The sequence below is a fragment of the Mercenaria mercenaria genome, chromosome 8 (assembly GCF_021730395.1).
Source record: "Mercenaria mercenaria strain notata chromosome 8, MADL_Memer_1, whole genome shotgun sequence".
NCBI lineage: Eukaryota > Metazoa > Mollusca > Bivalvia > Venerida > Veneridae > Mercenaria > Mercenaria mercenaria.
The window spans coordinates 57,310,934-57,325,419 of record NC_069368.1 but is presented as its reverse complement, the minus strand read 5'-3'; the positions used below and the strand labels follow the sequence as shown (position 1 = coordinate 57,325,419).

The following is a 14,486-nucleotide window of genomic DNA, read 5'->3' as shown; positions in this document are numbered from 1 at the left end:
AACAGCATGGATCTTCGGATGCGCAGGCTGGTCTGGATCCATGCTGGTCGCAAAGCCACTATGTTGGTTTTCTCATGGCACGGCTCATATCTAGTCTAAGTGTGGGTGCTGGAAAATAATAATGCCTTATTTCTTCCCATCATTGAATTACATATGATATTTAGAAGGATGTTGTTATCTAAATTTGATAATTATCTATATAGAACATTGTTTCATTGAGCAAAGCAAAACTATGGAAGCCCTACAGAGACTTCTAACTACAAAACTTTTGATTTAACAAATAGTCAAAGCCTTCGAGTGTTTTTCGTCTTATTTATCTCGGTTCAGCTGGTGTTCAGGAATTGAACCGCATGGGCGTTAGTGCTTTATGATTGATGTGCTTGGTCTTGTCCGGCCTGTTTCCCTTATGTTAATCACTTGTAGGTATTTTTCTATGTAATAAATTTGGCATTTATATACGGCTATAAGTTGGACATTCTTTGGTAATTTTGACATTTTCAGCTGATGAAAGCGATTAGACACTAAATTTAAAGGGGATTTTAGGCTGGTGTTCAGGAATTGAACCGCATGGGCGTTAGTGCTTTATGATTGATGTGCTTGGTCTTGTCCGGCCTGTTTCCCTTATGTTAATCACTTGTAGGTATTTTTCTATGTAATAAATTTGGCATTTATATACGGCTATAAGTTGGACATTCTTTGGTAATTTTGACATTTTCAGCTGATGAAAGCGATTAGACACTAAATTTAAAGTTACAAGCTAAAATTGCTTATTTAAAGCTGTTCTTTTTGAAGTTTTATTGAAATGGAGTTTCAATTTTATAGTCACGGCCTATTTAAAACATGAGATTTTTGTAACTTAATTATGCCCAAACTTACTGCTGATGGAGAACAATAACCACGTATAACAGAAAATATTTTGCTGTGTAGGAACGTATGATTTGACTAATTTAACCATACCAAGGTGACTAAGATATATTCAAGTATTTTGAATCATAAATTGAACATAACAAGTTTACAGTTTTAATGGGAAGGGATCTTAGTTTGTAGGAAGTGTCTATGGGTACGGATCGGTACCTCTAGACAAGCCTGTTAGGGTTTTCTGGCGGTTTTCGTAAACCGCACACTGCTATGCTAAATATCGGTCACTCATGGGATGCACAGGTTCATCGAGTTGTTCTTACAATCATTTCATCGGAAAATTTTTTTTCGTGCGAATCACTGCACGTTCACAATTTTACATGTGCATACAGTAAAACTTTGATACACCGAAATTGCATTGTGTACACAACGGTAGCGCTTTCATACTTTCGCACATTGTGTACACTACGGTAGCGCTTTCATACTGTCGCACTGACAAACGGAATGAATGACGTCACGCTCTATGTATAGAATGCCGAAATTGTACCCATAAAGGTTTAGAAAATATCATTAGAGTGTAAATATATATGTACTGTGTTGGAGAAAATATCCTCCTAAATTGTAGTCCGATGGTTTTATTCACTCTCGCTCAATGCTTAGTTACTTTAATACATACCAGTTTCGTATGCATGCAAATATATTGTATTATTAAAGAAGATGAGCTCTTTATGCTTAATTCTAATAAAACATATGTTCTGTTCTGGTACGGACAGGCCTCGATCTTGACGGTAGCCCGGTAGCCCGAGGCTACCAGTTTTTCAGAAGGACTACCGAATTTCCCAAGCTGGGTAGTCCGTCGGGCTACTAAGTTTTCAAACATGTTAATAATAAAAGCGTGAAATTTCACCGATTTATCTGATGTTTCCTTTTAAATGACAACGATATTTTCGGTCCGCATAACACCGGTCGGCCATTTTTCCGAAATTTAAATCCCTTAATTTTCACAATAATTACAAAAAGAACTTCATGAATCTGAAATGTACATCCTAGATACTAGCTTTCGTATATTTATGCATGAATTGATGACTTCAGATTTGCAATATATAAAGTAACTTTACAAAATTCAGAAATTACATCCCTAAAAATTACCTGGATTGACTGGAATTTACCCGCGAATCGTAAAGATATCAAAACGTCATGCCAGTAATTTTCCATTCCACGAGCACGTGCGACCTATCGTATCGCCGTTACTTAAATGTTTATCGACAGGTACACAAAAAATGCTTGTAGTGCATTCATTTTTTAATATAATCGCTTCAAATTTTCACTACCGCTTCAGAAATAAAACAGTTTGAATTCTATAACGATTTTAATAAGATGTCGACAGAAATGTAGGCAAAATTCTATAAAAACGATAGAAGTTTCATAAATTATTTGTAAAATTTCAAACAGCGCGATCTTAATTATTTATTTATTTCTAAAAGTAAATAAATAATACATACTATGGTCATAAAATTCAGACTTTTGACAAGAAAGTACAAAAAACAGAATCAAAAAATCTTTAAATAATGAAAAAGCGGCAGCAATTTAAATACATCGAGTAAAACGATTTTTGGCAAACAGATTTCTGCAAGTGCGGATGAATAGGTTACGGGACCTCGTGAACGTAAATAAAAACAATGATTGTTTTAAAATAAAGCAGTATGATGTGGCTGTGGTTTTTAATAAGTTTAATAAGTAAATGAATCTTTGTACATGTCTTTTTTGACTCGACACTATGTTAGATATTCTTTTCAAACAATAATGTAAATTCCTTGAGGGCAAATAGGTCACAGAGGTAGGATATCAACTATTAACGTTTGACACATTTACCTGTCAGTTTGTACGGGATATTGCGCATTCGCTTTTAAAAAAAATTAAAGAAGATACTTTTTTACTGATTTCTTCTCAGCAATTTAAAGAACCGAGGCCGTACGATCAGACAGTGATGTGTCACATGGCGCGAAAAGATGACGTAATGCCATGACAATCTCGGGCAACTAAACCCCTTTGATCTCCACTTTAGATGACAGGATACCGACACACTTCTTTTAGCTCTTTGAGGGGGTTTTAATTGATGATGAAAACAAGGCCAATTACTTGTTTATCAACAGAATAATTACCGATAATTGTTAATGTTTTTTTTCGCTTTAAACACGGGTGGGTTGATGATGATTATTGTGTCCACGTCGCCCCAGACTGTGATAATAGGCTACATTTACTTGATCATAATGCAAAAAAAAAAATAAATACCGACCTACCGACCCTACTTTTTTTGGCCATGCCACCAGAAACAACATTTTTTGGGGGTTGGGGGCGGGGGGCTAACCAGGCTGATCCATTATTGCAGTTAAATTTGAACAGCTAGATTATATTTTAAAGGCCCTGGCTAAAAAAGTAAGTTTTAGAAGGGTAGTGCAAATTTGAACCCCACGCCTGGCATCTAGATACTGGTATAGGTCTTACTTTTTTTCTACAGTTTTCTCCCATAATTTCTGTCTGCTAGTTACTTGAATATTGTAACATGGTTATCCACTTACGTTGGCTTAGCCTGCCCATGGATGGTGTGGGTAGGTTTGTTGCCTACCATTTAAATAACTGAATGTTGAATCAAGCATAAACTAAAATACATCATATTTACAAACAAAATAATTTCGGGCAATTAAAAATGTTTTCTGGCAAATGGTTTTCTTAACTTACTTGCCCGAAAGGACAATTGCTGAAAAAAAAATAAGGTGAAGACTGTAATATATTTTTCTCTTTTCCAAAATGGGACTACCAGAAACCTGGTCGGGCTACTTGATTTCACAAGTTGGTAGCCCTGCTGCTGGCTACCAGCAAAAGTAGGTTAAGATCGAGGCCTCCGTTTTTCTAGAGATTATGGTTATTTACATTTCAAATTTTGTTGAAAAAAAAATGAAATAACAAATAAGACTAAGTTTGTGAGTGCAATATCTAAATCGTGGCAAAAACATTGAAAAATAGCAAAACAAATTCATTCTTAAAAATACGGTCAATTGTTTGCCTCTAACATCATTACTCCAGTTTTTCTTCTTTTCTGTAGTTCTTCATCGTTGTGTTACTAATGGTTGCAGACATTCAAAATGGAAGACAACATCGTACATTTGAATGTTTGGGGAGGTGATTGGGACCTGCCTTCAGTTGATCCAAATTGTCTGGCAGCCTTGGTTGGTATATTAAATCTTCCATTTTTATATTTTTCTTTTCAAGAATAAATTTTCTTTGTTAGTCGTTAATTTGGTTAATGAATCTTGTTGACCTCTCTCTCCACCCACTTCTTTGCACTTGCACTTGGTGGAGGAGTTATACCTAAAATGTCTGCATATGAAATGTTTATATAGCTACTGCAACATATCGCTGAGCTAAATGAACCCTATTTTGAAAATTAACCTGCAGTGGAGTCTGAAATTTGACACAATAACTTGAAAGTGGTCCAGCACATGGACACGTTGTATGAAGTCAGGCCCCCTCACAGCTCTGCAGGCATACAGACACTAAATAGAAAAATGGCGCACGAAAAAAATGGTAGTTGCATAATGGTGGATACAAATAGTCCTCAGATTTTTTGTTCTGTAGAGCTATTTTCCTTATTTTCTTTGCAATTTTTTTGCTAAAATCACATGACTGATCTATGCTTGACATGTAGGTAGCATTTTCATAATGAAATAACAACATTACAAAATTTTTCATGGAAACGTAGATCATACACCACCAGTATAAATTGGGGTCTCATTTTTTAGCTGATTTTGCAGTTTGTGTGTTTGACTGAAGTTATTTTTCTTGCATCAAGCATGACCCCCACTTTTCTTTTGATTTTTAGTTAGTATACTGACAATATTCTTCAAGAAAATGTAGGTTATAGAAATTTAAAATGGGTCCTGATGTGTGCTGCGGTCATTGGAATTAGGTCAATTTTATATAGAATAAAGAACAACAACTGTTTACTATTTAGTGTGTTATAACCTGCACCTGCTAATTTCAACCAATATTTTATTATTTTAATACACTGAGCATACCTATGTCTCGATCATCAAATATGCCTTGTTATAAACTGAATTCTGTTGTAATTAACAGTTTTCAAATGACTGAAATTACCCCAAAGGAATAATTATTTCAAGAAAGGAGCATCAGTCCACCTCCACGTCTGTATGCTGTGTCATGTGCACATGCTGCATGATAATAAAATTAAATTTGACAACCAGCAAATATTGACTATATAAATACACTGTACAAATTTGATTTTTTGCAGGCGTACTGTAGGTTTTCTGGTGTTCCTGTTAAAGTTCACAAAAACACCAGCCCATGGAAATCACCTTCAGGTACATATATACTACATATACCAATTACCATGATATACTTATCACCGGGAATGTTATGTTTTGAGACTAATCATGAAACTTACTTGACAAATTTTCTCTCAATATATTTTACTCTGATCCTAAAATTCAAAGAATTCAGCTAAGCTGCTAGTCACAGTGGTTTATCTTTGCAATTTTCCTCTATTAATTTTGAATTAAATTGTTTATTAATTTCTACAATTTCTGTTTCATATTTGGTTAAACCAAATGTGAAAAAGAACTGCTCTTATTATCTCAGGTCAGTTAAAGAACTGCCTTTGATTGAAAAAATTCATGGTAATAGGGATATTTGTATATGCCGGAATATGCAAAAATTCCCCACCATCTTTTTCTGTAGGATTAAAGTGGGACTTTTACCCTTGGTATTGATGACTTAGGCACCAATGGCAAATGTATACAGCTAAGATATAAATAAATTAAACAGGGTGAATTTCATCCTTTCAAATAATGATTTTGTTATAGATAGAGCCAACTGAATATAAGACTCACGATAATTAGTATACCCAGTATACATATTTCATTCTGTATTTTCTGTTTAAATATAACGAGTTGCTCAATAGATTTAAAGATATGAATTGATACTGCAACTTGCAGCATGATTACCTACACTAATTTACATAATTTGTCTGCATTTCCGTCAATTCCTAAAATTAATGTTGGAAAAGACTGGAACCAATGTCTCAGTATAAGATGTTATGTATACACCTAAGTTTTTAACACTGTTGTCATAAATTTACCAATGAAAATGCTGCAATTGTTTTCAAACATTCTGACTGTAGTTGAAGTGGATAATATATCCAGACATTATCATTTCTACAGCATTCTTTCTCAGATTTTTGGGATGTTTTAAAGATTAGATGTTTATTATAGTTTTTCTTGAATATTTCAGGAAACTTCCCTTGGCTGAGACACAATGACAATAATGAGACCAAAGTAGCAAATATCTTCAGTTATCTTAGAAAACAGGTCAGTAATTGTTTCATTTGCCACAAAAGGTTCTTAAGGTCAAAAAAAGTCAGTATGATAATAAGTAAAACATGGTTGGTTTACATTAAATACATAAAGAAGTTGTTTGTATGTTTTGGTAATAGACTAAGCTTGACATACCTAATAAGTCATTACATTTTAAAGTTAACAGGACCTTCTTTGTATTTCATCGGTTGCAGAATGAGATAAAGTTCTTAAGTTTGACGAGCCTGAAGTTATGTTTTTTCAGATAAAGTATAAAGCCTAGACTCTGCAAAAGGACACACAAATCACAACAGACCATATGTATAAACAACTGGTAGATTTTTTATTAAAATCTACATTGCACTTGTTGAAAAAAAAATGTCAAGTTTGACTCCCATTATCAAAAGTTGTGTTTGGGCCCAATTTTTTCAAACCAGTCTAGCAAAATTTTAAGCACTCAACTAGATTTTCTAAGTATATTAATAAATTTTGAAAAATCAAGCCTTAATCAACTTGTAGAACTACCTTAAAAAGGCGAAATAAATTGGCTGAAAAAAAATTCAAATAAAAATGGCCAAATTTCACTCTAAAGGCTTTTTAGGCAAAAAGTGGCAAATGAAAACCATTATCCAGCCTCGTGAAAGCCTTGATTGACCTACTGTAAACTATTAGAAGTTAAAACTCTTGAAGTCTTCCCTTACCTTCACAAGCCAGCTCAATTTTGAGGTATGACAGGATCAGGCCTTTTAACAAGATTTATCTTTTCCTTTTATCTATTTGATTATAAAGTATAATTGTAAAAAATGAAATACAGCTCAGATAAAGCTTTTCTCCTGAGTTTTAAATACAGCAGCATCATTTCACTTAAGATTTTTTTAAACCTTTGAAGTAATCTCATTTAAAACACTTTGGTAATGTCATGGTCTATAGTAACTTTTTAACACTGATTCTATTTTTAGAACTGGGGATCAGATTTTAACCTGTCTACTAAAGAGAGTGCTGATGTTGTTGCCTATATGGCCTTGCTTGAAGAGAAACTACTCCCAGGATTGGTATGATGAACATTTATCCATCATATTAGTGTCTGAATTCAGAAGTACAATGTACTGCGTAAGCTAAGTTATTCTAACAATTTATAATACACAGCAAGATTAGTGTTTGAAAAAACACTTGTTTGTCATATCATTTTGTGTACAAAACAAGCAAAACAAATTTTAGATGCCTGACATTGGCTAACAGTGACTATGGGTAGTTCCCTGCAGTTGCAGCAGATCAGTATTCAAAATGAATCATATCTTATATTTCAGTAATATCAGTATTTACATTTTTGCTTTCAAGCCCTCAAAATGTTATGTTCCTCTATATATATATACATAAAATAGAACTTATATACATTAGAGCTTTGCTGTTCTCATTTTAGTTACATTTGTGGTGGTTAGAGAGTGAGACCTACTCAAATATTACACGACCATGGTACACAAGGGCAACTCCATTTCCATTTAAACTATGGTTACCGGGGACTTTTCATAGTAAAGCTGAAAAAAGGGTGTATGTAGCACAGGGAACAGAAAACATCACAGAGGCAGATATAGACACAAAGGTAATTACGTAACTTCTTTCTTTTAGTTACATTTGTGGTGGTTAGAAAGTGAGAACTATTCAGATATAACATGACTATGGTACACAAGAGAAACACCATTCCCATTAAAACTATGGTTACCTGGAAGTTTACAAGGTAAAGCTGTGAAAAGGACACAACATAAAGCACTGAAGTTGATGTTGGCAAGGTTTATACGTTATAAACATATTGAATGGCTTGCCAGTCAATAGTCAAAACTATTGCCGAAGGACTGAAGGCCAGCAGTTTTTACTATTGACCAGCAAGCCGTTCAATGAGTGTTTTATTACATAACAAGAGAAAGTAATTTTTCCAGTTTTTATTTTTAAATTGTTGACTTACTATACCCAGCCGAATGTGGAGGAATATTGTTTTGATGTTGCCTGTTCATCCATCTGTCTGTCCAAAATTGAAAATACTTATGATAAGCTCAAATCACAAACCCTCACATATTTATTAGTTAGCACATGACCATTGCTTACATACAGTACTATACCCTTGACCAAGCAGAGTTTTTCCCCTTGTTTTGGTGAAAGAAAAAAAAGTTGAACATGCTTATAATTCAAAAAGTATTTCAGCTAAAAACACCAAACCATACATAATTATTAATTAGCAGATGACCTTGGCTCACATGTTGTATTGTCCCCTTTGACCCAGGAAAAGCAGAGTTTTCTCCTTTAATTTAGTAAAAAAAAAATGAAAATGATTATAATTCAAAAAGTATTTTAATTAGAATCACCAAACCTCGCATAATGACTTATTAGCACATGACCTTTGCTCACACTTAGAGTTATCCCCCTTGACTAAGTCAAAGCAGGGATTTTCCCCTTTGTTTGGTAAAAAAGGGACTTAATCTAAGTAACCTATTGATAGATCTTCACAAAATTTTACACAAATCTAGATCACTGTAGTGCAATGGTGCATGTGCAGTTTCGTCAGAATCAATTCTCATATTGTCCTTTAATTATTTTACAATCCATACATTCCCACTTTACAAAGTAATCCATTAATGGATCTTCGTGAAATTTAATACAAATATAGATGACTATAGGGCTGTGGAGCATGTGTATCTTTCATCAGGACTGCAGAGCTATTACCCTTTTGAATTAATTGTTTTGAAATTCATGAATGTCAGCAAAACGAAGTAACCCGCTGATGGGTCTTCGTAAAACTTGATACAAATATAGGTCATGATACGGCAGAGCTTTCCCCTTCATTTTTGTGGGGGGAAAATCAACACACTGAATAAATTGACTGAATATGCCTGTTAGTCCAGTAACATGTAATGAATTTAGACAGGTCATAGAGCCCAAACTATTTTCTGCAGATAATATAGTATGAAAGCTGGTACTGGCAAGTTAAATATGTTATACTATCCACAACTGTTCTAATGTCATCAATTAAGTATTAACACAGTTTTACTGTATATAAGAATCCATATTATGTGTGAAGTTATTAATGGTGTCAATTTACAAAGTAAAAAGTGCATATTTCTTTCATTTAACAGGGAAGCGTAAGTAGAAAAACTGTGCCCATAGCTGAGTGTTTACTAAAATAAACTTGTACAACCTGTGTGATTGTTACTCCACTTCTTTCTTCTTTCCCCCCCCCCCTCCACCACTCACAAACCCCACCCATCTCTTATTCCTGTACAGACACATACATCCTTCTCATGTTCACTTTAATATATAATTAATATTATTTTGAAAAAAAAAACAAGATTGGGGATAATTTGTTCACCAATTTATTTAAAGTGAGTAGGGACTTTCTGGATTTTGCCCTCTACATGCTGTAGCTAAACCCGGAAAATTTTTGGCAGGGTCAGAACACTTTAAAAGGGATCCCAGTGAAACTAAATGCACATCACCACTAGAAGTTGACCTAGGGTAATTAAACATTAAGGAATGTTGTTGCACACGTAGGTTCTTTTGGAGATTTCATTTAGCCAGACCAGAATTATGGCCCTTAATTTAGTAAAAGATATTGATAAAGGGCATACAAGTCTGTGTCACATGTATATCAAAAAGTGTTTGAATTGGGTTATTAAACCTTGCAGAAATATTATTCAGCATAAGAATTTATGCACCTAGGGTCTTCTTTTGGATTTTAGTTGGCTGGCTCAGAGGTACGGTCCTTTACTTAGTCAAAAATATTTTTAATGTTGCTAAAAGGGCCCAACCAAAGCAATACCCACTCCCCCCACTACAGGGAGAATTAATGATTTGTCTGTTGAAAAATTGCAAATTATGTGCCCTTGAAATTTGACCAAATGTCTTTTTACCTTTGACACTGCAGTATACGGAATGTAAATCACATTAAGTAACAGCTCTAGTTTTGACTTGTGCTTAACAACTTCCACTATCGATCTGGGATAACTGTTATGATAGATATTCTGTATCTCTTGTAAAATGGTCTCTGACAAGGAGACAGACTGTCACAAGAAAAAAGTTAGGTTAACTGCTAGTTATTGTGTTACTGAACTATAGGAGAGATCGCCATGACGTCACGCATAAATACCTGTTTATCTGGTGGTGGGTAAAACAAATGTTTTTACATCGTTTGTGTATGGGATCTGAATTTTTAATTTTTAATAACTTTTTCGCTCATTTATGGATTTTAAAAATTCAAAAAGTTTTGAAATGGTTACGATTTTCATATTTTCCCATTTAAATATCTTTTTAAAATGAATAACCGTTTAAATGACATAAGATTTTAATAGCGGCGTAGCGATCCTCCAAACTTTTTGAAAAAACCACTGTAAGTTAAGCGTTCATAATTAATCCATTTAATTTCGAAATTATAATCAAAAGTAATCAATAAATTGCTTGTTTTATACACTTTTCATTGTTCAAAAAATTATTGATATTATTTGTGTTTTAAGAAAGTTTAAGCCGTTAGAAAAACATCACTGTTTACAAAAAACATGGACGCTCAGCGTCTGCCCACATGGTCTTTGTCTTATCAGTTCTAAAAATAGAAAATACAATGGATTTGTTTACAAACACGATCTCTCCTATAAAACCTTTTTACTTCAGTTGAAAATTTCATTTCAGATTTATAATGATGCAAAAATCTGTTTATCACTGCTGTCAGCAAAACTTGGGGATAAAGAATATTTCTTTGGAAATTTGTAAGTTGACCGATTTTTCTGGTATTAGAATATGGACGGCTGTAGCATCGAAGAACTGTCAAATAGTAATACAGGGCTCCAGATAAGATGCGTATTAGCGTAAATTACGCTTTGAAATAATGCATATACGCATGTCTGATAATTTTTAAGCGTATAAAAAAAGTATACAAAATAACAGAAACGCACGCAATGACTTTTTACTGGCGTAAAGAAAATCTGAATCGTCCGGAAGGTACACATGCATTGAATGGTAATCTATAAACCTAGGTTAAACTTTTTTTTACACTCGATGTCTGCCTATATCAAATAGTTGGGAATTAATATTGTTGGTACGGTAGTGTATTTTAAAGCGGTGCCGATTTAAAATATCAACTTCCAGCGCGGAATAAACAAAAATGTCTCTTTCTAAGAATGTGTAAGTGAACAAACACTACTTATTCTTAAACCAACAAGACTGATCCCCAAAACATAGCTAAAGGTATATTGAATATTCTATTTTATTCAGTAGCGAGTGTGAAGCCAAAGCAAGCCAAGGGAAAAAAAGAAGCAAAAACTTAAATGATGAACTGAAACTAAACTGCAAACAAATGCATGGGTTTAACACCCAATAAGTATGTTATAAAACTGATTTCTGTTTTTTATCACAATAAATTTTCAGGAGTAAAATTACTTCTAGTAAATTTCAGATTTTACCATTTTACTCATTCACAAAAAATATGTTGAGTAAATACTCATTGGCCAAAAAAATTATCTGGAGCCCTGGTAATACTGTAGTTTAGAGACTGTTATTATTCATTCTAACTACTCTTTGGGGGCAAAAAACCTTGCAAACTCTTCATATCACTGCTCCTTTGTGGATTTTAAAAGGGTGCAAGTTGAAGTGTTAGTGATGATCTCTGCTGGGTGCAAAGGTGCAACCTAATGATTAGTTTGCTTAAATTACTTCTCTTCTTTCGGTTCTGTATATATGTATAAGGATGTGCTTGTACGGTACTTATATTGTCTTTATAGTACAATGTACAGTACTATTTTATATTGAAAGACACTATTAAAAGTTCACTTTCAGTGTTGACATTAATGATACAATTGTAAGTGTCCAGCAGCAGGTTAAGTACAATGATAGACAGATTTGCTCTGGCATAGGAAAGCCCATTTGATTTGATGCAATGAAAAAAGAATGATCTGTTATCATGATATTTTCAGTTGGTACCCAAATAGCATGGAATCAAGTTGGAGTCATTGAGTACTTTCCATTGTGTGAAATCTTGCTTGTCTTTCAGGCCTTCGTCACTGGATGCTCTGGTGTTTGGATATGTGGCTCCTTTACTAAATGCTCCACTGAACAGTAACCAAGTGACCACTCATCTACGATCAAATTGTGATAATTTGTGTATATTATGTACACGTATAACAAGAGAGTTCTTTCCCCTGTCTCAAGAAGGTAAGTGCCCTTGAATGTAAGGCGTACAGTTGAAGAAGAAATAACAGTTTTTAGTAGGATATCAACTGATCAAAGTATTCAAATGGAGGCACTTAGCCCCTGTTAGGGGCCACTAGTTTATGCTAAACACAGTTGTTACCATTCATGATTTGGTGTATCATACATATATTCAAGGTCAAGGTTAGCGACTTAGGGCACTAGGTCACATACGACTAAATAGTATCCCATATGTATTCAATATGAATTAAAACTGACAATTTTTAAAGAGCTGCCAAACATACAGCTAGACCCTTTTCAGAGAACAAATCCCTACCTCATTTTGAAGAATTGTGAAAAAAAATAAAAATTGAAGATGTAAAGGTCATGTGACTTCTAATAGAGATTTCTCTTGTCACATTTGCTGATTGTAAAATCACATCGAAATCACACTACTGTGACTTGGTGTGACCTGGTAGTACTACTTGTACTAAAATTGACTTTAACTTCCCTAAATAAAACCTTCTCTCCAATCTTTTCTACCAAATGTGAAATTTAAAAAAAAATCAGCTATAATTTAGACCTCTTTGGCAGTGCCTAGTGAAAAATGAGTGTTCAAAAACCTGTCTGTCTTTATACGACTAGACCAGATAGCTCCCAAGCTGGTTCCTTTAGTATTGTCTGGCCGCTATAGCCTTGTTGTGATTAACGGCTTCTAGATCTTTGATAATAATCTACTTAATGCTGTATATTTATCAGAAATGGAAGCCAAACATAAAGAAGAACAAAGAAAGAAAGATGCTGAGTCAGACAGTCAGGAATTTCCCAACAGGAAGAGAAACATGGTGCTAGCAGGAGTGTTTGCTGTAACAACGATGGTTACATACGCTTTTGTGAGCGGACTTATACGACTGGAAGTTATAGATGACGATGATCCTTTGAGTTAGACTGAAAGGAAAAAAATGAAACTTACTTAAAGCAATAATTTGTTGGAGTGATTGGTTGGAATATAATAAGAACAAAGTTACTAGTGATTGGTTGTGTTACAGTGTAAAATAACACTGAATGTCTCTATGGTCTGTTTGGTTAGATTGTGAAACACTGAAAGTTATTAATAATCCTTTGGATTCGGTTGTAAGAAAATTAAAGTTATTGTTAAATAATCCTTTTTAGGTAAGATTGTGAAAGAATTGAACTGTGTTTTGAAGGATGTCATAATGTGGATGCAAAATATGATAAATGTGTTATGTTTAATAAAATCTGTAAAAAGATCCTTTGGAAGCATAGAATGCAACCAAGAATATTAATAGCAGACTCGGTTTGATTGAGTCTGTTCATGAGAGGTAATGAAAGGTGCAACACCTCTCACGCCCCCTAGCACCGGGTTAAGCGGAACTCTATTACACATATGTTGATAGACTCCATGATCCCAAAGGACCAGAAAATATAACAACACTGAATCCAAGTATGGGGAGACTTTTTACAGCCACCACAGGGCACTTAAAGATTGCTGTTGTGATAGTTAATAAAATCTGTAAAAAGATCCTTTGAAAGCATAGAATGCAACCAAGAATAATAATGACAGACTCGGTTTGATTGAGTCTGATCATGAGAGGTAATGGGATGTGCAACACCTCTGACGCCCCCTCGAACTTGAACTGTTTAACCTCTGTAGAAGCAACACCCCTTGGAAAACTGTTAGTAATTTAGTATGTACTAATGTATTTTAGCTCACTTGTTTGAAAGCTTGAAGCTTATTTTAATAACTCTCAAATCCGCTTCCTGGAAAAACCAGTATGTCATAATATTATGAGAAGACATTTTCATTACACCAGTGGGAAACTCATTACTTCATTGTTGAGTGGCTAGTACCCTAACCTCTAGACCACAGCTGCCCATGTTACATTATTTGTTTTGCTTAAAAGAAGTACATTCACAAAGAAACAAGTATGGCCAGAAAGAAACTATCTGCCTGTATTAAGGAGGTATCTCCTTCAGAGTTGTCTTTTACAAGAGTTTTACTAAAAAAAAAAGAGTCTTGAAACATGTTTAAGTAAGAAACAATAAATATAAAAAAAAAGAGAAAAAAATGTG

At 34.1% G+C, this 14,486-nt stretch overlaps 1 protein-coding gene across 1 annotated transcript; it reads left to right on the top strand.

Annotated features, from left to right (window-relative positions):
- The first annotated feature begins 3,942 nt into the window (after positions 1 to 3,942).
- LOC123566290 (metaxin-1-like) lies at positions 3,943 to 13,664 on the top strand. The gene is made up of 8 exons (XM_045360246.2): positions 3,943 to 4,085; positions 5,168 to 5,237; positions 6,166 to 6,242; positions 7,187 to 7,279; positions 7,648 to 7,827; positions 10,899 to 10,975; positions 12,256 to 12,416; positions 13,152 to 13,664. The coding sequence occupies exons 1-8, from the start codon at positions 4,002 to 4,004 to the stop codon at positions 13,337 to 13,339; spliced, it is 930 nt and encodes a 309-aa protein (XP_045216181.2). The 5' UTR covers positions 3,943 to 4,001; the 3' UTR covers positions 13,340 to 13,664.
- The last annotated feature ends 822 nt before the right edge of the window (positions 13,665 to 14,486 follow it).

Coding starts and splice junctions, on each gene's coding strand:
- LOC123566290 (XM_045360246.2), top strand. CDS start 4,002: ATGGAAGACAACATCGTACATTTGAATGTTTGGGGAGGTGATTGGGAC. Junction 5,238..6,165: donor CCCATGGAAATCACCTTCAG/GTACATATATAC, acceptor TGAATATTTCAG/GAAACTTCCCTTGGCTGAGA. Junction 6,243..7,186: donor TCAGTTATCTTAGAAAACAG/GTCAGTAATTGT, acceptor TTCTATTTTTAG/AACTGGGGATCAGATTTTAA.